The following is a 25,809-nucleotide window of genomic DNA, read 5'->3' as shown; positions in this document are numbered from 1 at the left end:
TATTATTTGAATGTTTATTCTATAAAAATGCTCTACAAACGATTTTTATGCCATCATAAAATCATATAAAAATAAAAAAAAACTCAACAAACCATCAGAAGAATGCTAAATGCAACGTGAAATAAATAATAAAATGACAAAGATGTTGAATAAAACGAGATTATATACATAAATCGAGAATAGAAAAATAAAACACATCAGTTATTTACAAATAATAGCGACACTAAAATGTAGATTTAAATCACGAATTGGAAAACGACAATATCGTTACGAAATTATTCACTTGGCAACAGTGTATTTTCCAAACAAGCAGGTCCTTGACTTGGCCAGTTACAAGCACCCAAATTATTATCGAAAGTGAGATGAACAGGACAGTTAAACATGTGTAAGGTGAATTTATTCTTCTTACAGTCCCATCTGCAAGAGTAGAATTTGTTACATTGAGTTGGATGTCTGAAAAGACCAGCCCTTTGACAATCAACACCCTGTAGGGTTTCTGATACACTTCTCAAACCTCCTGGGCCATATCTGTCGAAGTTCTTAGAGGTGATTGCGATGTTTTCACCAGATTCAACTTCTACAAGTTTAGCCCTAGAACTTCCAGTTTCAATGTTAACTTCTGCGTTATCATCAGCTACAATATCGATTCTTGGAGTCTTCACTCTTACCCTTGACGTCACTATGTTCACATCAGAAGCCTCAATGTTCACTCTAGATTTCTTTCTTGAGATATTTTCAATGACGACATTCTGAGCCCGACTTCTACCTCTGTTCACCTTCTTTAATCTGTAGGTACTGCTTGGAATTTCTACAGTACTAGATTTTATGTATACTTCTGGTTCTGGTGTAACAATGTCTTTGCCGGATTCATAATTTTCCACAACAATAGTTTCTCCGTCATTCTTTTCAACTAAGATACCATCATCATTCTCATCTTCTTCGTCATCTGTCACCTCGATTCTCAAAGGTTCTTTACGTAGCTCAAGAGTGTTTGAGGTACAGGTGCATTGGGCACCAAGTTTGGCTGACAAGAATGGGTTAAAATCATTCTTTTTCACTACTACTGTCTTCACTCGTGGTCGTACTATCTTTACAACTTTAACTGGTCGGTTCTTCTTCCTAACTAGTTCAAAGTTTTGGTAATCTTCAACTGATATTCCACCTTCAGCAGAAGCTTCACTGGAGGCTATTGGTAAGTACTCATTTGAAACTATAGCTGGAGTAATACTTGGTAGATATGTGGTACTGGGAGATGTGGGAAGGTACTTTCTTGAAGGTTTGGTAACCCTTATTCTTTTTCTTATGGGCAAGTATGTTGATGATGGCTCACTCGTTTCTATCTGGACATACTGTCTTTCAGTGGATGTGTCCAGGGTATATTCCTCTTCATTTGTGATCTTTCCAACTGGTTGTTCTTGTTCAATAATCGTTACACTAGGTTGAGATTTGATTTTCAAATCTTGTCGACCAGATGTTCTATACCTACTATCGTAACTGGTAAGTTCTTGACGGTATACTTGAGGCACTTGTTCCTTTTCTTGAGCAACCTCGATCTCTGGAACTTCAGTTGACGACAATCTACTGTCATAATAATAGAACGGCTCAATTGGTTGCACTTGCTCTAACTTTTGCACAATAGCTGGAGTTGACGAGGATATTTTAAGATTCAATTCAATTGGAGCTTGAGTAACTTCAGCAATTTCAGGTTGTGGTCTACTCTCGTATCGTAGTACTTCTTGTCTGACATTTTGGTTTAGAAGAGTAACTGGTGTACTTGATTCTATTGACACATCGTATTTCTGGTAGTCAGGTGATACGTAATTTTCCAAAATGGTTGGCTGGGCTCCCTTGTTGACTTCAACTGTTGTCAATAATTGTTGTGGTTCTTCCAACAATTGCAATTTAGGTTTGGGATAACTGTATCCTCGAGATGAGGAGGATTTAACGTTTTGAGATACCAGTCTTGTTCTAGAGTTACCAGAATATCTGTTATCGTAGTAAGAGAATTCTTGATTGACAGGTTGTTTTTCAGCAACTACTGAGGTCACTGTTGATATGTAAGTTGGCCTAGTGGTGGTGTATTCAATTTGACCCAACTGTGAGTTCGAGTTTTGTTGTTGATAGTTCTCAGCTACGAAATTCTCCAGGACTACTGGTCTAGATTGTGTATTCACTTTTTCGTTGTAGATATAGCTTTCACCTGTTGTCACATAAGCTTTCTTTGGTACAATGGGAGCTTCTACAACGGGAATCTTATTTCCATAACTTGTTTGGTCTTCCTCGAATGAAACTTGGGGTTTTGGATAATCGTAACCTTGGAACTCAACACTTTGAGTCTTCTGGATGATTGGTGCTCTAGTTGATGTTTCTAAGTATTGTACTTCAGGAGCTTGTGTACCAGTCAGTCGACTATCGTAATAGAAATATTTTTGCGTGACAGGTGTGACTTTTTGAACTTCTACTGGTCTTTCAGTTGAGTAATACACGGGTCGATTATATTCCTGATTTTCAACAACAACCTGCTTCTGGGTATTGGCTTGTTGGTTATACTGATAACTGTAACCACGAGACTTTTGACCTACATTACCGTTAATTTCTACATTAGGAATCCTCTGTCGCGCAGGTAGGTAAGAGGTTGTTACAGAAGCAAACGGTTTCAGAGTTGTAGATTCCAGATATTGGATTTGTGCAGGTGTAGTTATGAATTGTTCTTCCAGAGGTTCCAGTTTCTGACTAATAACAGATTTGATAGTTGATTGGTATGTTGGTCTTGGGGTAGTGAAGATTTGTTGTTGAATTTGAACAGGTCTTTGTTCGACTTGACTAGACTGGTAGTACTGATAGCTTTGTTGGTGTGAACTTTTTGGAGATTCTTCAAATTTGATGCTTGGTTCAGGATAACTGTATCCTCTGATTTCGTTCTGAACAGGAATTGAAGTTTGGAAGTACTGGTTTTGTCTAGTATTATCCAAACGGCTGTCGTAGTAAATAAATTCTCTTTGAGGCTGAGGATTGACTTTCTTGGTCACAATGGAGTTAATGGTAGAAATGAAAGTTGGTTTTGGTGTTGCATAAACACGTTCTTCTTTAGCAAATTGTACTTTAGGTACTGTCTTCTGGTACTGGAAACTATTTCCTAAGACGTAAGCCTTTTTAGGCACTATTGGTGCTTCGACGACTGGTACTTTATTTTCATAATTTGTAACAACAGCTTGGGGTTCTTCTACGAATTGAACTTGTGGCTTGGGGTATCCATAACCTTGGAACTCTACTTGTTGGCTCTTGTAAACAGGAGCTCTATAATTAGTTGAAACTATAGAAGCTGGCTTCACGACGTATTGATTCCTCACAGGATTAGAGTATGAGTATGTCTTCACAGCTTCTTGTTGGAAAGATGTTTTTGTGAAACCTCTTGGTTGTTGAACAACTGGTTGGAAGTACTGATAACTAGTCACTTGTTGTTGCTGAGTTATAGGTTGCTGAATTTCTTTTTGTACCACAGATTGAACAATGTTTTGTTGAACAATAGGCTGAACTGTCTTCGGTCTTTCTTCGAAAACTATAGATGGTCTATCATATTTATAACCTGATTCGACATTGAAACTGCTTGAAATTGTTGGCTTCTGGAAAGTCACTTGAGGTTGTTCTTGGATAGTAATTTGAGGCTGAACTGGTTTTTGTCTTTCTTCAAAAACTACAGATGGTCTGTCATATTTATAACCTGATTCGACATTGAAACTGCTGGATATGGTTGGCTTTTCGAAAGTCACTTGAGGTTGTTCTTGGATAGAAACTTGAGGAGCTTCATATTTATAACCATTCAATGAATTCTGTTGGCTATAAGAATAGCTCTGTGAGATGGAAGGTTTAACCTCCTGAACAATTTCAGTTTTGATGGTAGGTCTTACACTGTAACTCTCTACAATAGTTGGTTGTTTGATGCTTATCTGGGGTTGTTCAAAAACGATTTGCGATTGGCTTGTTGGCTTGACATAATTATAACTCGTGACAACTGCTTCCTGCTTATTCAGCTCAATTTGTGGTTGCTGAACAAAAACTTGGCTTTTCACTTCTGGTTGTACATAACTGAAGCTAGCAGATACTCCCTCTGATTTTGTTTGTTGAATCTGTGGTTGGTTTTGGTTTACATAATTATAACTTGTAGCAACGACTGACGGCTTTTGAGCAACAACTTGTGGCTGTTGAACAAGGGTGAGTTTGGGTTGATCATAAGTTACAGGTTTGATGTAGTTGTAAGAAGAGACAACTTGTGGTTGTTGTTGAACCAACTGTGGTGTTTGGTATGTTATCTTACTTGTGTCTTGCCTAAAGTAGCTAGAGGAAGTACCAGCTGAGGGAGTTGAAGCTATAACTACTTGAGGTTGCTGTACAATAACTTGTGGTTTAGACACCTTTTGATATCTAACACGTTCAGCTCTATTCGTATAAGAATAACTTGTGGCGGAGGAAGGTGTAGCTGCTTCTACTTCAGCAACATAGGAAGGAGTCGAACTTACAACTGGGGTTTCTTCAAACGTAACTGATGGTCTGTCATAGCTATATCCGCCATTTTCAGAATAACTTTGGCCAGATAGTATTCCTTTCTCACCAGCTGTTGAGAATGCTACATTTGGAGTTTGCTGACTGTATGTTATTTTGGAATTTCCTTCATATTGAACTGAAGGACCAGTAGCTGTTTTAATATACACCTCTTGTGTTACTGGACGTGAAGTGGATGTCACATACTGTACCTGAGGTACGTTGAAGGATATTTCAGGTTGGGACTTGTATTCAATAGATGAATAATCTTTGTTGGACAGTCTTTGTACATCTTGTTGGAGAATAACAGACGGAGTTGAAGATACAAAAGATGGTTGTTCTTTTTGTATGAACTGATAACTTGTTGCTTGGTTGTTGTTGTAGCTCTGTGCATCTTTATTCTTCGTTTCTTCTAAATTATTAATAGAGTATTCGATAGCTGAGGTGTCCACCGATTGTTTTCCGTTGTGATTGTCGATTGTTCCCAAAGGAGTAGCAGAAACAATAGATTCAAAGCTACTAGCGGTAGTGTGAGAAACAGAAGCTGGTGTTACATGTGTAAAATCACTAGAATCCAACCCCAAATTCAAATTCGATTGTGCTATATCATCGGTGTAGGTTCCAGCTGCACCGTTTATTTCAACATTTTGAAGGAGGATGCTACCATTTTGCCTGTAACCGTTAAATCCAATATTTAACTGTTCAATATTATCCACTGGAACTTTTTGTGCTTCCAGACGTGCATCAGACTGTATTTTGTCCAACTCTAGATTTTGTTGATTTACATTCAACTGTCCTTGCTGATTAATTTTGATTTGCTCTCCTGATGATTGTCCCAAATTGAAATAACTGTTGCTGTATCCAGTTGTTTTCAAATTATCGCTTGATTTCAGTGAACCTCCTTCGATATTTATTCTGCCCTCTTCTGAAGATCCACTGTATATTCCACTATGGTCTATGTTGAGTTGACTTGCAGCAGAGTTACCTGAAATCAGTTCTCCTTGATTTTGAGCCAAATTCATATAGCTATGACTAAAGGCTCCTGAGTTCTTATTGTATCCTTGCTGATATTGTACTTGTCCTCCAATGAGTTGTCCTGAGCCTATTTGAGAATAACCAGTTTGTCCCAGCTGGATATTTTTTAGAGAACTAGCCAACTGATCTTGTGAACTTTGATCCAAATTAACTTGACTCTGTGAGTATCCATCAGCTCCCAAGTTGACTTGTTGTACGAGTTGTTCTCCTCCAGTTCTTGATAAACCTTCACTACCCAAACTGAGTTGACCAAGACCTTGTACATGTGAGTTTCCTACAAGATTCACACTTTGCTGTTGTGAACCTGACTGGCCGAAATTTACGTAACTGTGCGAGTAAGCATTGCCTCCCAAGTTGCTGTATTCTTGATTATATTGTCCTCCTTCAGTATTGACTCGGTTTATAGCAGCATTGTCTAAATTCAGTTGAGTCAGTCCCAATTGAATTTGTCCATTCTGTTGTTTCAAACTCAACTGATCTTGTAGTGATTGTTCTAAAGTGCTCAAGTCTTGATTTTGTCCAGCTTTGATTCCTCCAGAAGAACTTTGTTGATAGAGGTTATTGTAGGATGCTGAATTTGCTCCGGCTATATTGGATTGCAAGATGTATTGACCATTCTTAGCACCGAAAGAGTTAGTCAGACTTGATTGTGAACCATAACCAGAATTGGAACCATCTTGTTGGGATTGTGTCAAAGATAAACCATTCAGATTCTGTACTAAGTATTGGTCCTGTTGACCAAAGTTCTGATGTAAACCACCGTTCACTTCAGATGCCAAATTCTTAATACCGAAATCATCTTGACTAAGTCCAATGGCAGCCAATTTTTCAGATAAAAGACCTGCATTATACAAAGATTGAGTTGCTTTCAACGACAGACCAAGACGTCTTGAGGCATCAATGAACCTAGCAGAGTTCTCAGCGAAAAGTCTTCCATCATTCAACGTCTTATCTGTCAATCCAACAAAACCAACATTGCTGTAAGTCTTAGCCTCAGCTGCTTGTATGGGACCTTGAAGACCTCCAAGTTTAACGCTTTGTAGCACACCCAAACCATCGTATTGGTTGATGTTGGTGGAAACTCCACCATAGTAGCTCAAAGTCACTGCTGCACCACTTCCGCATTTGGGTACCAACCAAGACCATTCGCAGAGCAGTTTCTCTTCGTCAAAGACAAGTCCAAAGGGGCATCTGAACTCGTAGGCTTGCATGGTGGGTTCTCCATGGTCGAGACAAGCGAAGAACCATCTGCAGTTTTCTGGATCAGCGTAATAACCTAAGGAAAGAGTATTTGTAAAAAACGAGTAGAATTTTAATGAGGCGAAAGAGAGTACCTGGCTCTGTTGGGCATGAGAATCTCTTTTGTGGGACTGGAGCGATTTCACTGCTTCCAGAGCAAGCAGAAGCGTGAGGAAGGCTTCCAGGCCAAACACAAACTTCAGTCTTCTCATCGAAAGTCAAACCAGCAGGACAGTCGAATTCGAATACGTTGTATTCTTCAGTTCTTTGGTCGAATTTGACGCACCTGTAGAACCTGTTGCATGATCTTGGATGGACAAAGTAGCCTTGCCTAGAGCACTCAAATTCTGTTCTTGTGTCCTAAGAAAAAACGCCAGATTGAAGTAAAAGGTTAAGAACTCCAGGAGCTTTCTTTACCTGTCGGACAACGTGGATTTTTCCCTCTGTATCTATTATCCTTGAGATTCTGAAGGGTGAGTCATGGACTGTGGAACTGTGAGTGGAGGATGGTGAAAGGATTTCTCTCTCTAACGTTTGCAACACTGCTCCTCTGGGAGCTCGGGCTTGCTTGGATAAGCCCTTGAATGCAGCGCTGAGTATGGAAGACCCGCATTTGGTTTCTGAGTCTTGAGAGAGGTCTTTGAGGGCTACACCGGCCAAACTTCGAACTCTGGCGTATTTTGTTTTGATGTCGATACTGGTTTCATCTTCGAAAGCGATCCATTGTTTTCCTCTGGAAAAAAAATAATAATTCGTTAATTTTGTTGGTAGATAATGCAAGTCTATAAGATCTGAAAGTAGAACAGCTCTCAATCTTCTACTTCAATATGAATAAATCTACTGCTGAGGCTCACTGAATGCTACCTATGGTGAGACCGATATTAGTGAAAGGACGTGCCGAGAGTGGTTTCAACGCTCCAAAAATGTTAATTTTGAGTCGAAGACCAGCATGGCAGTGAAAGATGCGGAATTGGAGGCATTACTTGAACAAGACTCGTATCAAACGTATCATTGGGAGTGACACAACAAGCCATTTAGAAATGCCTGAAAGTCATGGGAATCATTCAGAAACAAGGAAATTGGGTGCCGTACGAGTTGAAACCGATTGATGTTGAACGGCGTTTGTTTGCTTGTGAACAGCTGCTTGCAAGGCAAAGACGGAAGGGATTTTTGCATCGCATTGTGACCGAAGACGAAAAATGAGTTCATCACTATAATCTCAAGCGATTTTGCGGAAGGATCTTGGTTTGTCTGCTCACAAAATTTAACACGTGCAAGAATTGAAGCCAAACGATCATCAAGTAAGGCGTAGATTCGTCGAATGGGCCCAAAATGAGATTGCCGTTGTTCCCGATTTTCTTAAGCGAATTTTGTTTAACGATGAAGCGCACTTCTGGTTGAATGGCTACGTCAACAAACAAAACTGCCGCATTTGGAGTGAAGCTAATCCTCAAGTGTATGTCGAAACACCGTTACATCCAGAAAAACTGACTGTTTGGTGCGCTTTATGGGCTGGTGGAATCATTGGGCCGTACTTCTTCAAAAACGATGATGGTCAGAATGTTACAGTCAATGGTGATCAGTATAGAGCCATGATTACTAACTCTTTCATTCCTGAATTGAACAACCATGATGTCCAGGAGCTGTGGTTCCAACAAGACGGCGCAACATGTCACACAGCTCGTGCCACAATCGATTTATTGAAAGACACGTTTGGTGACCGCCTAATTCCACGTTTTGGACCTGGGAATTGGCCTCCATGATCTCGTGATTTAACACCGCTAGACTACTTTCTGTGGGGCTATGTTAAGTCATTGGTCTATGTGGATAAGCCACAAACCCTTGACCATTTGGAAGGCAACATTCGCCGTGTTATTGCCGATATACGGCCACAAATATTGGAAAAAGTCATCGAAAATTGGACGTCCAGATTGGACTACATCCGAGCCAGCCCTGGCGGTCATATGCCAGAAATCATATTTAAAATGTAATGCCACAAGATTATCTTGCGGAAAAATATAATTCATGTCAGTCGAATAATCCATCGTTGTTTTATTGCAATTTAAAGTTCTATAGCTCTAAAAAAAAACACCCTTTGCTATTCAACATTTTTATCCATTCAACTAGCTAAAAAATCTACCAGTATTTCTCAAACAGTCAATTTCTTCACTATCATACTGCGCAAAATGATTTCCGACGAAATTTCAAACACATACGTTTAACACTTAACCAAACGACAAGGTGCTGCAAGCTTGTCCCATTGGACTTGACCAAACACGTACACCCAGCTCGAAATCCCATACCAACCATCAAAATCAACATATCCCAAGAAATTCCCATCATTCAAAATGACCGTAGTTAATTTGCCAATTCCATATTCTCTATATGGTCAATCCACTTATTATGCAAACGCGATCTCGTGAATTCAACGCTGCCACATCGCTCTAATTTTACGCCCATGCAAATGGGACAAGAGACTCGCGACTGCTAAGGGATCGTCCTTGTGAAATTGATGCGAAACAGAATCGCTTTCTCGATAGAAAGTTGGCTGCGGATTATCTGATCCAGATGAGGCTGAATGAAACGGACGTCATAATTCAATTCGGTAATATTTTGGGTGCGCCCCTGTGCCGTGCGGTCGCCCATGCGATATGGGCAGCGGCGGCACGGTAATATGGCTGGGGGGCCTAAGAGAGATTCGTAAAAAATCATTCTGATGTCCGAATTTATTGAATCGTTATCTAAGTTAGACTAGTTATTCATAATACAAGTGCAGAAGGCATTGATATTCTTCCACGAGTTCAAAATTCAAAAACGAGCCACGAAGTGGCGAGTTTTGGAATGAACGAGTGGTAGAATGAGCCTTCTGTACGAGTATTATACATTATTTTCTCTAATTCATTGCATTTTCATTGAAATTAATGAAATATTTCCATAAATATAATTTAGTGATTTTTGCATTGAAAAATGTTGGTTGGCAGAACTGATTTCTTTAAGGCAATTTGATGAATTGACAGATAAAGCCGTAGCGGAAAGTTCGGAGTGCCAACATAGAATAATAAAATATAACCATGAAAACTGTGCGTTTCTGATATATTCTCGCACGATTTTGTTCTAGAAGATGTGGAAGAATGAATGGAATAACCACAGAATTGGAGAAAAAATCATTCTGATGTCCGAAATCATTCAATCGTTATCTAAGTGAGACAATAATTTTCAAGTCCTAAAATACGCTAGAAAATGAACTGAAGGTGATGGATTAAGAGGACAATTGAAAAGTCCCTGGTCTACCAATGTAAAACACATTTTTTTGGTCAAAATTCGATTTTATTATTCAACATAGTTGCCTTCGAGGGCGATAGAGCGATTATACCGATCTTTCAACTTTTCGATACCATTTTTGTGGTTCGATTTGTCTTTCGCTTCAAAATAGGCCCCAGTTTCGGCAATTACTTCTTCATTGGCGCTAAATTTCTTTCCAGCGAGCATTCTTTTGAGGTCTGAGAACAGGAAAAAATTGCTGGGGGCCAGATCTGGCGAATACGGTGGATCCAGAAGCAATTCGAAGCCCAATTCATGCAGTTTTGTCATTGTTTTCATTGATTTGTGACACGGAGCATTGTGTCGATGAAACAGCACTTTTTTTCTTTCAAATGAGGCCGTTTTTTAACGATTTCATCCTTTAAACGATCCAATAACGCTATATAATAATCGCTGTTGATGGTCTGGCCCTTTTGGAAGTAATTAATGAATATTATACCTTGCGCATCCCAGAATACTGCTGCCATAACCTTGCCAGTTGGCTGTTGTGTTTTTCCTCGCTTTGGATTCGGTTCATCGTGTGCAGTTCACTCAGCTGACTGTCGATTGGACTTCGGAATGAAATTATGGAGCCATGTTTCAAACATTGCTCAGAATCATTAACATGTTGTTGCATTTGATCGATTTTGAGCTCGCGCGGCACCCATTTTGCATACAGCTTTCTCATGTACAAATATTCGTGAATGATATGATGTACACGTTCAGATGATATCTTCACAATGTCTACTATCTCGATTATCTTCACTTTACGGTCACTCAAAATTATTTTGCGAACTTTTTTGATTTTTTCGTCGGTGACAGCCTCTATTGGGCGTCCAATTTATTCAACTCAAGAATACTACAGTGACTTAATGAAATGGGCCTTACATTTTGAATAAATCTCGAAAATCAGGTAAACGGAGAATGTAAACAAAAAAATGGCCAAATTTAGGCTCTTCCAATCAAAAACGAGAACATGCGTGTGGACACTGAGGTTTATTAAGTCACTGTACCGCAAATGGGTGAAGCTCAAATAGATCGATTTATTTGAAAATCAAAATATTTCGATAGAACGATAAATCGTACAATAGCAGAATGTTTACTAGATTTACTATGCCTAAATTTTCTGAAAAGTGGAACACAAGAGTACACTTTTATATATAAAATGAAAAATTTGTTGCTTATAATTGTACCTATTCTAAAATATTGCTATAAACTAATTTCAATTCGAAATTGTAAGAAGGAATTGTGCCCAAACTATTGAACCATACCTAGAAGAAATTTACATAATTTATATCACCCAATTTCGGTCTCTTGATTCAGTACTTTTGACTTACAAACCCTGGCGAGCCGCCACTGACTATCCAAGGTATTGGATAACAGAGACACAGGCTCGGTAATGGTTTGTTACGACACGCGACGTCCACTACACTGAAAGACTGAGGTAAGTGAAAGAATCCTGTCTGGCTAGTACCTACTGCTTAGGTGATTCATTGTCATTTGATTATAGAGGTATAATGAGTTAAATGGGTGAAATTGGTGAATGAGAACTCTCACTCGATGTCTACGCATTACGCTCAACTCGTTTCATTCTTAAACTGTAACCAGTTTGGGCCCGCAATTTCGTTGGTATGAAAGAATTTTTTTGAATCATCATAACTTTTTTCAATTACGTCAGATTTCAATGAAAAAAAGCCTATATCTTCCACCAAACTGTTCTTAATGAACCTGTGGAATCCGAAAGAAAATTCGTTTAGTAGTTTCAAAGATTAGCGGGAACATACACACAAAAATTAAAAGAAAATGCTTTTTGGTGTTTTGTTACTCTTTTCTTAACTCCCACACTCAATTTGAGCGCTTGTTCTCATGACAACTCTCAAATGGTAGATCCTAGAAACTTTCAGTCGTTAATGAAGAAATGTTGCTGACAAAAATATTATTTTTCTGTTAATTCCAAAACTACGACTCCGAAGAAGATGAAAACTCAAATTTAGATGTAGACTACCCATTTAAAGCATCATGCAAAATTTCATGTAGATGACGTAACCGTAACCATAGAAAATTCAAGAATCATATCGGAACAAATACTCAATATTTCCAATGACAAGTTGAGGAGGCAATGTTGCTGAGGTTGAAGCCTATTTCAAAAACTGAAACAAATGTTTCTATAGAAAACTGAAAAGGTATTGAAGAGTTAGAGGTACCTTGGAGTATACGTATTACTCTTGAAGTTGAAGTTGTTGTTGAATTAAGTTGAATTTTTGAGAAGTTCTGTATCAGAAAACATGGCTCCGTCATTTCAATCCGGAGTCCAATCGACAGTCTGCTGAGTTGACTGCACACGAGGAACCGAATCCAAAGCGAGAAAAAACACAACAGTCAAACTGGTAAGGTTATGGCATCAGTATTTTGAGAAGCGCAAGGTATAATATTCATTGATTACTTCCAAAAGAGCCAGACCATCAACAGCGATTATTATACAGGGTTATTTGATCGTTTAAAGGATGAAATCGTTAAAAAACGGCCCCATTTGAAGAGAAAAAGGTATTGGTTCATCAAGACAATTCGCCCTGTCACAAATCAATGAAAACAATGGCAAAATTTGCATGAATTGGGCTTCGAATTGCTTCTGCATCCACCGTATTCGCCAGATCTGGTCCCCAGCGACTTTTTCCTGTTCTCAGACCTCAAAAGAGTTCTCGCTGGAAAGAAATTCAGCGCCAATGAAGAAGTAATCGCCGAAACTGAAGCCTATTTTGAAGCGAAAGACAAATCGTACAACAAAAATGGTATCGAAAAGTTGGAAGATCGCTATAATCGCTGTATCGCCCTCGAAGGCAACTATGTTGAATAATAAAATCGAATTTTGCCAAAAAAATGTGTAGACCAAGGACTTCTCAATTGGCCCGTTAGTATACGTATCACTCTTGAAGGTGAATTAATTCGAATTTTTAAGAAGTTCTGTATCAGGAATTTCGCACATAACAGCCAAATCCGAATACAAACATATAACAAAGAAATAAAACCATGAAATCTGTGTGAAACTGAGATATTCCCGCACGATTTCGTTCTACGAGGTATGGCAGAATTAATGGATATACCAAAGAGTTAGAGAAATTATTTCAAAATGAGCAAATACTATCTTTATTGGTGCCACTATCTAGTATTTTCCGGGGTTCAATTCAATTATCAATCAACATTCATCTTACTCTGGCTGTCATTAAAATTTTTCATTGAAATCTAATCCGTTTTCACCTAGTCATTGCTAAGTACCACCCATAAGGAAAACTACCTTGATTCCTCGATCTGAAAGATCATAAAAGCAATTACCAATCTCGACAGTTGCTAATTCGCCTGTATTAGCATTAACATTCACGCTGTGATATTTCAAATTTGATATTAATACGTTAATAAAACACGTCCTACCGTTGATGAATGTGAATCAGAGGAAATAAATCAGTGGTACTTTTTAACCCAGACCAGATTATCCTATACACTTACATATCATACCTTAGTAATTCACTTTCACTCTTGATCTAAAATTCTGATAAATTGTGATTTTGTGCCACCTATTTCACAATTTGACAAGAGAATTGGCCACCTGGAAGAATTTAACCGGTCGGACATTCACATTTAACGACATTTTATTTTATTATGATTCCTGGTAATGGTGAGTCATAATTATCAATAATTTAGATTGGGTATTGTCAATTAAAGATATCTAGTTCATATGCATTTTTGCCTTGGCGAATAACTTCATTCGGAAAAATTAAAATTGTTATGTATATCTGAAAAACGATTGATTTCGAAAACAAAGACGAATATTTCTACAGAAAAGGTATTGAAATATTAGAGAGTTGGAGAACATGTAAGATTCTTGAAAGTAACTATGACGAATAGAGGTAAATTTTTATGATAAAATATTTGAAGTGTTACGCGCGCTATAGATCAATTAAGTGAGGTAAGATTCATTTCAACTTGAAAAGAAGTCCACATTCGATATTTTTCAACATGGGGGTCTTATGGAAATTAAACTTTGAAATGATACTACGCTATTTTAAGGTGAATGTTAATATATAGACTTTAGATATTGAGACCTTCATCACTAGTGTGAGTTTTCATGTCAATTGCTTCATTAAAATCAACTTCATATAGCCTTGAATCAAAACTAGTGTAGTTTAAAAGACTTCAGTTAGTAATAGATAAGTTTTATTATCCATCAGTAATCAATCTTCTCAATTCCGATCAAGATTATGTTATTATTTATTTGAAAGCTGGTGACATGAAGCCTGCAAATCGATGAATACATAGATTGGCTAAAGACGATTAGACAGGCTTTGAAATCCTCTCAAATATTTCATTTATATTCACTAGGCACATAAAAAGTATATATTCTCAATTACCATCATTACTTCCAAAAAAGTTAAATGCAAGGAGGTCTCCAAAATGCAATTCAATGTTGCTTCAGATACCTTAAGCTGTGTGCAGAAGCAACAACGTGTTAATGATTCTGAGCACTGTTCGAAGCTGTTTGAGTGCAATAAACCTGAATTTTTGCGTCGATATGTAACAATGGATGAAACATGGCTCCATCATTTCACTTCGGAGTCCAATCGAGAGTCAGCTGAGTAGCTCGCACACGATGAACCGAATTCCAAAGCGAGGAAAAACACAACAGTCAGCTGGCAAGGTTATGGCATCAGTATTCTGGACTGAGCAAGGTATAATATTCATTGATTACCTCCAAAAGGGCCAGACTATCAACAGCGATTATTATATAGCGTTATTGGATCGTTTGAAGGATGAAATCGTTTAAAAACGGCCCCATTTGAAGAAAAAAAGGTGCTGTTTCATCAAGACAATGCACCGTGTCACAGATCAATGAAAACAATGGCAAAACTTCATGAATCTGGCTTCGAATTGTTTCTGTATCAACCGTATTCGCCAGATCTGGCCCCCAGCGACTTTTTCCTGTTCTCAGATGTCAAAAGAATGCTCGCTGGAAAAAAATTTAGCGCCAATGAAGAAGTAATCGCCGAAACTGAGGCCTATTTTAAAGCGAAAGACAAATCGTACTACAAAAATGGTATCGAAAAGTTGGAAGATCGCTATAATCACTGTATCGCCCTCGAAGGCAACTATGTTGTTTAATAAAATCGAATTTTGCCAAAAAATGTGTTTTACTATGTTAGACCGGGGACTTTTCAATTGGCCTGTTTTCAGAGTTTTTTGTGTATTCAATAACTTATTCTTTTTATCAAATTAATGTGTGAAGTTTTTGATATGTATGATTTTAAAATTATGGTTAAACGTAAGTATGTCCTGTTTCCAATAAGTGATTGGAATTCGTATAATTGATCTTTCTGTTAAGGAAACTCTCATTAATTCTACTCTGAGAAGAACTTCCTGATGTTTGTCCAATATATCCTTTTTGAAACTCATTACACCTTAACTTATATAGGAAACAGGAAATCTTTTCAGATCAGAATCAAAGAATATTTGAAGAGTTTTCTTAATAGCAAGAACAATTCTTCATATTTCAATTACTCATTAGAATTTGGACATACGTTTAACCATAATTTTGAAATCCTATACATACCGAATATAAAAAATTATTCCTAGAAGCTCTTCATAAATTATTTAATAAATATTCAGTTTTATCATTGTACAAATATTGAGAAAGGTCATCTGAATCTTAAGCCTCATCAGAACATCTTAAAAAAGGCGAGCAATTTACGAAATTGTTGAAATTTCCAGATTTTCAAAAAATGCAGTGCAGGACGATTCAATAGAGTGCTCGTAAACGTAGCGAGTGTCTTCTTCACGACCTGGCGCAATAAGCGAAACGAAAACGTGCAATTGACATTGCCCTCGGTACCGATTCTAGCAGAACAGTCAAAACAATCCACAGTGTGGAGTGAGCGGCTTACCCAGTGACCCTCAATCTCAATCATTCAATTTATTTAATCGAATCTCACGACAGCTGTTCTTGTACCAGTTTTCAGATCAGAACCGTTCGTTTGTAGGCGTACGTACAAGAATTGATCTTGAAAAAAAAAAATTGGGAAACGCTATTGTATATAGTGGCTATTGTCGAGCACTATTATTGCATTCTAGGTGTGTTCGCTTTTAGAAATATATGGGTTAGTAAAGCCGATAACGCTATTTGGATTCGAGTGGATTTGTGGTGTTGACACCCTAGACGACCAGACCTGATAACGGGTGTTTTTGGGTCAAAGTAAAAGTGGATATGTTGTACGACGTCTTTTTTTCTTACGGTTTATGAGTGGTATAGAAACATGTTGATGAATATAATATGTGTCAAGTAATTGTTCAGTTTGAGACATCTAAAGGATGTTTTTTTTAGAGCTATAGAACTTTAAATTCCAATAAAACAACGATGGATTATTCGATTGCAATGAATTTTATTTATCCGCAAGATAATCTTGTGGCATTACATTTTAAATATGATTTCTGGCATATGACCGCCACGGCTGGCTCGGATGTAGTCCAATCTGGACGTCCAATTCTCGATGACTTTTTCCAACATTTGTGGCCGTATATCGGCAATAACACGGCGAATGTTGTCTTCCAAATGGTCAAGGGTTTGTGGCTTATCCGCATAGACCAATGACTTTACATAGCCCCACAGAAAGTAGTCTAGCGGTGTTAAATCACAAGATCTTGGAGGCCAATTCACTGGTCCAAAACGTGAAATAAGGCGGTCACCAAACATGTCTTTCAATAAATCGATTGTGGCACAAGCTGTGTGACACGTTGCGCCGTCTTGTTGGAACCACAGCTCCTGGACATCATGGTTGTTCAATTCAGGAATGAAAAAGTTAGTTATCATGGCTCTATACCGATCACCATTGACTGTAACGTTCTGGCCATCATCGTTTTCGAAGAAGTACGGACCAATGATTCCACCAGCCCATAAAGCGCACCAAACAGTCAGTTTTTCTGGATGTAACTGTGTTTCGAGATACACTTGAGGATTAGCTTCACTCCAAATGCGGCAGTTCTGTTTGTTGACGTAGCCATTCAACCAGAAGTGCGCTTCATCGCTAAACAAAATAAAATGAACGTAGTGCGCGATACGTATTCCGCACAGAACCATAATTTTCGAAATAATATTGCACTATTTGCAAGCGTTGTTCAGGCATTAGTCTATTCATGATAAATTGCCAAACTAAACTGAGAATAGATCACTTGACAGCTGTCAAATCGGTCGCCATCTTGAACAGTTATGCCAACTTAAAGTTATATAACTCGAAAAAATACACCCGTTATATCCACACCAAACTGTGCAAGAAAAAAGCACATAAACGGTGCTAAACATTCCATAGATTTCAATCTACTCCAAATACACCTTTCAAAACCTTGTCTCTTGCAGTTCATCATTTTGACAGCTCCGCCGACAAGTAGACAATACCACCCCATCTAATCTGACCCAAATCCCTAGGCCAACTAATTTTTCATCTATTCACGATAAAGAGTCCACCGCAGATCCGTTTTGCCCGTCATATTTCTAAGCCAAGGACGACGACCTCTCGCAACTACTGAAACGATCTCAAACTCAAAATTGATTGTTCTATCTCTCTTCGTCACGACTTCATTACCCATATCGCGAAAATGCATTAACGGAACAATAAAAAATGTAAAGCAACAAGCTCTAGTTGTCGCCTATCATAATAGCAGTCTCAATTTCCAACAGATCTGCCTGATATTCAAATTGGACATTTAATTGAGTCAAGCAGAGGTTAACTGGGCGTATTGAAAACAAATTTACATATCTTCCAGTTTCATTTTTCAATTATACGATGTGTTATGCAACGTTGATGGGAAAAATTAATAGACGCGTTTATCTGAGCGTTATTGTGACTTAAATCGATCTGGTTTGCGCAATTTGTAGGCTGAAAATGACCTGGTATTGAGTCGGAAACCCCCATAGTTATCTAATTGAGAAAAATTTGATGGAGCAATAATTTTTGAGGCAGATACCGCTAGAAAGTGGCTGTTAGCGAATGATATCAATAAATGTAACGCCAAAGTGGTCAATAACGGAACTATAATAAAAGTGAAGGGCTCGTCAATCTGAGGATAATTTTTTAAATTCAATGAAATACAGACTGGTTGGAGAAAGCCAAAGATATTTATCTCGAATGGGAATCATGACAATCATGTTTAGAATACGAGTAACACATCATTCGAGTGTCTGCTCCACAACACAGGTAACAAGATACAATATTTTTCCTCTATATACAGTGAATTTTCATGACAAGCTAAAAAATCATGAGGACGTAGATTACTATCTTCTATAATATAACACAGTGCTGGTAGATGAAAACTGCTCGGACATATCATCGTTAATAAAAAATACTAAAACAGACCTTCAACCCAAGCATTTCTATCCCTTATTTTTGGATACGCTCCCTTGGTTCTTGATCAGAAACGCTGAGTACATATATGTATAAGCTTCTCACCTGAAAATATAAGGTCCAGCTTGATCCTGATCTCTTTCTAAGGTCCATTCCACACCTTTCTCTTGCATAAGATCGCACAACTCCTTTCTAGTGATAGATTTGACTTCAGTAGCTGGACTTCCAGGTGCTGTGAATTTTTCGCTCTGCAGTGTGAAGGCAAACGTTTGCACAGGGGCGGCGATCACTATTTTGGATAAGGGTGCTCCTAGACCACTGACCAAATCCACCATCGAGTCCTGAATTGGAAAAAAATATCAAATAGGTAAGTATTACGGTTTTGCTTCAGGGGAATTCAAGAGAGGGTTGATGATATTTCATATCATAGATTGGAGAAAAAGCTATTTAGTATTTCCCGCCATTTTTTTTTTCGAGGAAGTATCTGTCGTTCTATATTGGTCATATCAGATCATACGATAGTGTGTTTTAAAGGTGTGAGTGTGTTCTACTAACACTTCTTTGATAGTATTGCGCTTGGTTGGTCCAGTCGTGGACTAACGTCCCATAGGAAAAAATTTGCCATATTTTACATTTTGCTACCTGAAAGAGAAAGATAGATCTAGATGGCCATCATGTTAGCAGTTGCAGCGCCCAGCTGAAGATCCATTATAAAACGGTTTTGAACCATTTTCAGAAATCAGGATTAAAAAAGTTCGATATTAAGATATAAGACCGAATTTCCATCATGCTAATCGCTGCTGAAGCGGATGGTGACTCCTGTTGAAAAATGGTTCACTTACGACAATGTCAAGTGACAGAAATTGTGTTTCTAAAACCAGGGAAGAGGTCCAGATCATGACTAAGCCAGGATTTACTACCAGGAAGGTTTTACAGCGTGTTTGGTGGTATTGGCAAGGAATATTCTAATTTAAGCTGCACCTTTATAATCAAAAGCTTGATTCTGTCCTATACTATGAACAGAAGCGCCAACATTGATGAACAGGAGAAGAATTGTGTTTCATCAGGACAATGCCCTAACCTTACAGTAGGACGATAGTTATTTATATACAACAAGAATATAGAGCCACCAGAACAAAAAAATCCATATAAACTTTGAAATATTTTCGAGAAAGTCAATACAACATTTGCTTTCAGAACTGCAAGTAAAACAGAACAATATTAAGGTAGAACTTCGTTCAAAATTCCGTTGACTAAAGTATGGTTACTTCAATTCTCGAGTATCAAACTGAAGAATATTAAGGCGAAACTTCGTTCAAAATTCCGTTGACTGAAGTATGATTACTTCAGCTCTCAAGTAGTCAAGTAACGTATTGATAAGTATTTCATATTTGATATAGAATTTTAAAAAATCGATATCTTCCTTTAGGTTGATTGAATATCGAATTCGCCTGACTTATCCACCTACAATTGTTCTATATTTTCAAGGATGTGTATGAATAGACTCTTTAGTCTATGTCTTCTTCTCGAATTTGAAGGTAGAAGGTCAAGTTGAACCAAGCCCAAAACCAGTGGTGAGTGAAATCCACTAAACCACAAGTGATCTATTCTATCCAATATCTGAAAATTCACTAGATGCTGTTGCAGATTACGACACCAGCAGCATTCCTTTAGTCATCTGCTCCAATTGAAATTCCTGTTCATTCAAGAACGTGTTGAAAAAATTTCTCCCGAACCATTCTCCATCAGTAATGGCCCTAACCATCAAAATTGCATAATTCGATTGTAAATCTTAATCTGGTGAATGTGATAGTTTGTCAACCTTGCGTATCGAACAGTGCACCAGTTGGTCCACTGTATCCCATTTGGGTCACCTCGACCAATTAAGAAATCCACCAATCAACAATCTTTGATTAACTTTGACTTGTCACCGGCATCAATCATATGTTTTCTGTATGGGATTACTGGAATTTCTCTTATTTTTTGAGGGAAATGTTCGAACGCCTACCATTATTATACAATTGCGAAAGTACCATTCTGTTCATGTCTGGTTTATTAGTGAAATAAGTGGTTTTAAACGGGTAATGAAGATAATCTGTATTGCCACACATTTTATGCAGGGTTTGGAATTCTTCAATTAATTAAAATACCTCGTATATAGATCAGTATTTTTGATATGCAGTTAAGATGCCATTCAGTTTTATATTTTAGAATGTGCGTTGAATACTAATTGTTATTGAGATATCAGGCATTTTTATAGCATGCTAATTTTTTAGCCTTCAGCGTTTCTTTCGAATAAACGGGATTTTTTCTGATTGATTGCTTGTTGTCAATTTTTTACATTTTACAGGTGATATATATTGAGTTATCAACTTTTATGGAGAAGCTTCATTAAATCAAATTCAAATAGATTCGAAACTTAGACAAAATCCGATATGACCTTTCAGAATTTTGTTTTCCTGATAATTTCAAAATTACAAATTTGAATTGAAATGAAATATTGCACTTAGTTGTGAAATTTCGTCTTCATGGTTTCAAACCAAAGAAAATTTAGGCGTAATATCGAAAAAAATTAGGAGAGCACTGGTGTGATGTCAGAATCTTTTGGGCACTCGTTCATTCATGTTTCAATTGCACCCTTGGATAGGGTTTTCCAATTGGAATGATAAAAATTCAAATTGTTATAATGGTAACACATAGATAGATAAAGCATTTATGTCATTCTCAATAAGCAAATTTTGTCCCCAACATGAACTATCAAATTTGACATGAAGCGAGCGGATATGAAAACATATCAATGATAGGATATTTCACTCAACTCGAGAGTTTCTTCACAAATAACGCACTTCTTATGTCCCATTGTGAATCAACGGTTAATATCAACTCAAAATGTATTGAAATAAATACCTAAATATATCAGCAATTCAGAAAACAAACTTCAAGCGCGCCAAACGACGTGAAACAACCGATGACACTTGGAGAGCAAAAGTTGCCAAATATTGGACTTCATCAGGTAGATACAGAAAATAATAAATATTCTGCTTATTATAAATTCAACAATTAGGAAAAATATCGGATTCAAAATATTCAAATATGCATATTGAACATTCTGAACATAAATGATATAAAATGTCAAAAAATATAACACAGCGTTCCCATTATAACAATTTTAAATTGTATCATCCTCATTGGAAAAACGTCCACCTATTCACAGTTTTTTCCAAGTGACGCACAAATGCACTCTAGCGCTCAAAGCTAATTACTTTAGATCAGTAGTTTCCACTTTTTTTCAACTTCTTACCAATTCTATTCGAGCATCTGAATCTAATTTTTTTTGTGCTCATTTCTAGAAAATCCTTAATCCATTTCTGATTCACCTTCACATCAATTCCATAAAACATAAGAATCATTGCAATAACTCAAAGCGTACCGAATCATAGATGTACTAGACATCCCAAAATGGGTTAACACAGAACTCCCAAAGAAATGGAATCGAATTGACAGTTCCCTTTCTCCCATAACCTTATTTTCGTGGGTGGAACACAACCATCAAGGTCTTTGCTGCAAGTCCAGGACAGCTCATATCATATTAACATGAACTTTTGCTGGTACTAACGGATATAACAGATGAGTAATCTTGTCTTCACCTTGGTATTTTTACCGACCTTGCTACATATGATAGCTACCTATTTGTAACACCCCTGTCATTTTGATTTGAAACAGGCTATCTGTTATTGAGAACTGCTCAATCTTAATTAGGATTGTCCTTATTGGCGTCTTGGGAAAATATCTTCATTCAAAACAAGAAATCAGCTTCAGTTTTTAATGATATTCGTTATATTTTTCCGTTGATTATCTGAATTTACACGATATGAGGATTTGGATCGAAAATTTCATGAAATTAATGATGATCATTGTGTTCTAAGTCTATATATTTTTTTAATTAATTCGTATGGTGTAATCTACATTTTTACTGCTCTGAAATGTGCGTCTTGCTTGAAAAGCACTCATTAATAATTACATAATCTTATTATATTAGTTGCTCTGATTTAATTTGACAGGATTGCTGAAATTTCAGTTCTTCAGTTCTCTATGAGATTCATAAATTAGGTAGTGATTTATTGAAGCTCCATAACAACTTACGAAAGATTTGAATTGAAAGATTTAGTCTAATTCCTTAAACGAAGCATAATTTTTGAACCATTTCACTATTTTAGATATAATTTCGATCAAAAATACATTTTTTTTTTAACAATGGAAAAGTTTTATTTCTCTTATTCAATTTTAGCTGAAAGGGTTTTTGTAAACTCTTAATATCTGTAATTTATGAAGTCGGATCTGGAATTGGTCTCAAACTTTCGAAACAAAGATGTCAGAGTTCTTAAATGTCTAGAATAGGAAAATTTGTTATAAGTTTATGAATATTTCTAATTATTTTCATCAATACACAAAATCCTTCAATTGGTTTTGGAAATTTGGTAGTCGGATTTTATTGATTGATTATTTCCAGTACCTACTGAATCATTGGAATCGCCCAAGGAAAAATAATTAAGTTAATTTCATTCACTCTTTTAAAACGGCTTTCGGCGAGGTCAATGCTAGGATGGGTGACCGCCTAAATTTTCCTATACTTTCAATGTTTTCATAATTTCTACCTATAGTAGAAGATATAGAGACAATTTGAAATCGAAAGAATTTCACCTTCAATATTTTTTTACACTTTAATTTTTCATTCAGTCTCAAGCAAGCCATGTCCCTCAATACATGAGGACTTAGATCATATAGACTACCAAACCAATACAAATGTAATTCACCTCTTCAGCTTCGACTTACCGTATTTTGCATGTCCCATAAACCAGACAACCTGCTAGGATGGAAGGTAACATTCTGAGAAGCCCCCAAAAAGGCAGTGTTGAGGATGAAGACATCAGCTTGCTTGCTGAGCTCCTTGAAGTCGAAATTCTTGGCCAAACTCTCTGTTTTCGAAGGTACAGACACTGCAATGTAATGTTCTGATCCCAATTTGGATTTGACTGTGGATATGAAGTCCATTAGGTCGTTCTTGGTGTCAATCTTTCGAAGATTCAACTCCACACCGTCCACCTGGGTGTTTTTGAGAAGTTCCACCAGTTTCTGAAGAGAAAAACATGATTTTAGTTCGAATGAACTACCAGATATGAAGAGTAGGTTTTACCTCATTGAATTCACTGACGGTGACCAATATTTTAACATCGGCATTCTGTTTCCTCAATTTCTGAACGATCTTAGTTTCTGTACCTTCAGGAAGAACTACATGTGTACATTTGCACAAGTTTTCAGTCTCTTTGATGTCTCCATAATAGCAGAAAAGTTTGGTGTTGGACTTAAGCTTGGCACAGTCTTTAGTCCAAATAGAATCGATGAAAAATGTTGCTAACAGCAACAGGGGCAGTTTGAAATGCATTTTTTTTATTTGTGTTCAAATAAACCGCATTTCAGGGTATCTGGAATGAAGAAAAGGTGTTTGAGTTGATGTAAAATTGGTCTTTGTTGAATTTTGAATTTGTTGAGGTTTTCATAGAACTCTGATCGAATTGCAAGAGGCATAAAACAACTGTTTGTGCAAATGCTTTGTTTTTGAGATAAAGGTTGTTAAAGTTTGATTTTTTCAAGTTTTTTAAAACACCTACTCTTTACAAGATACTCAACTCAAATTCAGCATAGATATTTCAATTTGAAGTTTTCATCATACGATATGCTAATTTTGAATGCAAATCACAGGTGATATTTTTTCTGGAAAAATTCCCGCTATCTTTCCTCCAGTTTTTTTTTTGGTGGATCACTGGTAGTTCAGAAAAATCTCTGCTCCAGTACTACACTTTTTGTTTTTTTATAGTTTTGTCGTATTCGCTATCGATTTACAAAAAAAATTCAAACAATTCTCTAGTAATACTCAGGAAAATCCAAATTATTATAAAGATCCAGAGAGTAAGATGTGATGAATTAATTAATTAAAAGTTTTGGTGCTCAATATGCAGCGAAGATTAATAAAGATTCGATAAACTGGTATAATTATAGTACAAAAAATTTGGACTACAAGAAACACCCTGTTTCTCGAAAACAAAGCGTTTGCGGTACCATGCTTATAGGACTTTTTGTCCTCGAAATTATCGAAGGAATCTCTGAATTTCCTTTGTACCTCCAATTTAGCATTTTTTTGCGAATTTATAGATTTAAGAATTTTTTTGAAGGTTCTTTCAGGATTCTCAACTAACATTTTAGAGTTCAAACTATTTGCTAGTTTTTTTCAGTTGAAATTTTCCATCGGAAAAGCGGAATAATAGACATATCTTGGGGGAAAATTTTCCAACTTATTATTTTCTCAAAATACAAAACCTAAAACAAAGTGCGAAAATTTCAGAAATAATGGATCTTTCTTCATTCTCTATTGAAAATACCGAACTTAAAATTTTGAATATGTTTTATGGATATTAAAAAAATATATATATTAATATGATTTTTTCTAATATTAGACTCATTATGCCTATGAAAAAATTTTGAACTGCCTCGAATATCACCAGAATTCCTCCTACTAACAAATTAAAAAAAAATTGTTATGATCAATTTAAAAAAAATATTAAATTCTCAACAAAATCCGCATGCATCATACCAATAACACCGTACATGACATAATATAAAAATACCTATGATTTAACACGTTCAGGCAAGGTCTCCTCCTCTGACTCACAACACTAGTCTCACGGAAATCGAAAGTGCCCCCTATTTCGTTGAAAAAAAATTGTTTCAGGTGCTCTCGAATCGAAGTCGACAAACGTACTGAGTTCTGGTGGTCCTGCTGTCCAGAATGAAGGGTAAACTTGCCCACCTTTTTACCGAGACTAAATGGTGAATAAGTCGATCTTATTGCTCAATATCTCGATCTTGTCATGATCCACGAACACATGCAGATTCCGTATTTGGGGTATGCCGGTGTGTGTGGACACATCAGGGCGCGCCATAGCGTAGAAAAAGTCTGGACTGGAAGCATTTCTAATTGATGGCTTTGAGTCATACTGTCTACAACTTCAGAGTTCAAGTTTATCGAAATAGTTACTATCTAATTGATATTCAAAACCTTTCAGATCAAGGACTTCCAAAAAATAGCTTTTTTATTAGATTCCATGATTTTTAGCCTTCGAAATTGATGTGATCCATTTTCTTTAATTTCAAAAAAGCCTTCCCCAGCAGAAAGACATATTTATTTCATTAATTGTAAGTCCAGCTAGAAAAAAGTCCATTTCCCAACTGAAAAGTATCATGAAAGTAATATAAATGA

General features: G+C 36.9%; 1 protein-coding gene across 1 annotated transcript; it reads right to left on the bottom strand.

Moving 5' to 3' along the window:
* LOC123683262 lies at positions 1 to 25,503 on the bottom strand. The gene is made up of 7 exons (XM_045622185.1): positions 25,178 to 25,503; positions 23,689 to 23,977; positions 23,328 to 23,627; positions 18,600 to 18,835; positions 7,231 to 7,546; positions 6,909 to 7,173; positions 1 to 6,850 (listed from the first exon to the last, which is right to left on the bottom strand). Exons 2-7 carry the CDS (start codon positions 23,935 to 23,937, stop codon positions 276 to 278), a joined length of 7,941 nt encoding a protein of 2,646 aa, XP_045478141.1. The 5' UTR covers positions 23,938 to 23,977; positions 25,178 to 25,503; the 3' UTR covers positions 1 to 275.
* Positions 25,504 to 25,809: the final 306 nt, after the last annotated feature.

The sequence above is a fragment of the Harmonia axyridis genome, chromosome 6 (assembly GCF_914767665.1).
Source record: "Harmonia axyridis chromosome 6, icHarAxyr1.1, whole genome shotgun sequence".
NCBI classification, from domain to species: Eukaryota; Metazoa; Arthropoda; class Insecta; order Coleoptera; family Coccinellidae; genus Harmonia; species Harmonia axyridis.
Note: the sequence above shows the minus strand (reverse complement) of the source record. Positions and strands in the feature narration are given on the sequence as shown.

Coding starts and splice junctions, on each gene's coding strand:
- LOC123683262 (XM_045622185.1), bottom strand. CDS start 23,937: ATGCATTTCAAACTGCCCCTGTTGCTGTTAGCAACATTTTTCATCGAT. Junction 18,836..23,327: donor TATGGGACATGCAAAATACG/GTAAGTCGAAGC, acceptor TTTCCAATTCAG/GACTCGATGGTGGATTTGGT. Junction 7,547..18,599: donor GCTGGACCTTATATTTTCAG/GTGAGAAGCTTA, acceptor TTTTTTTTCCAG/AGGAAAACAATGGATCGCTT.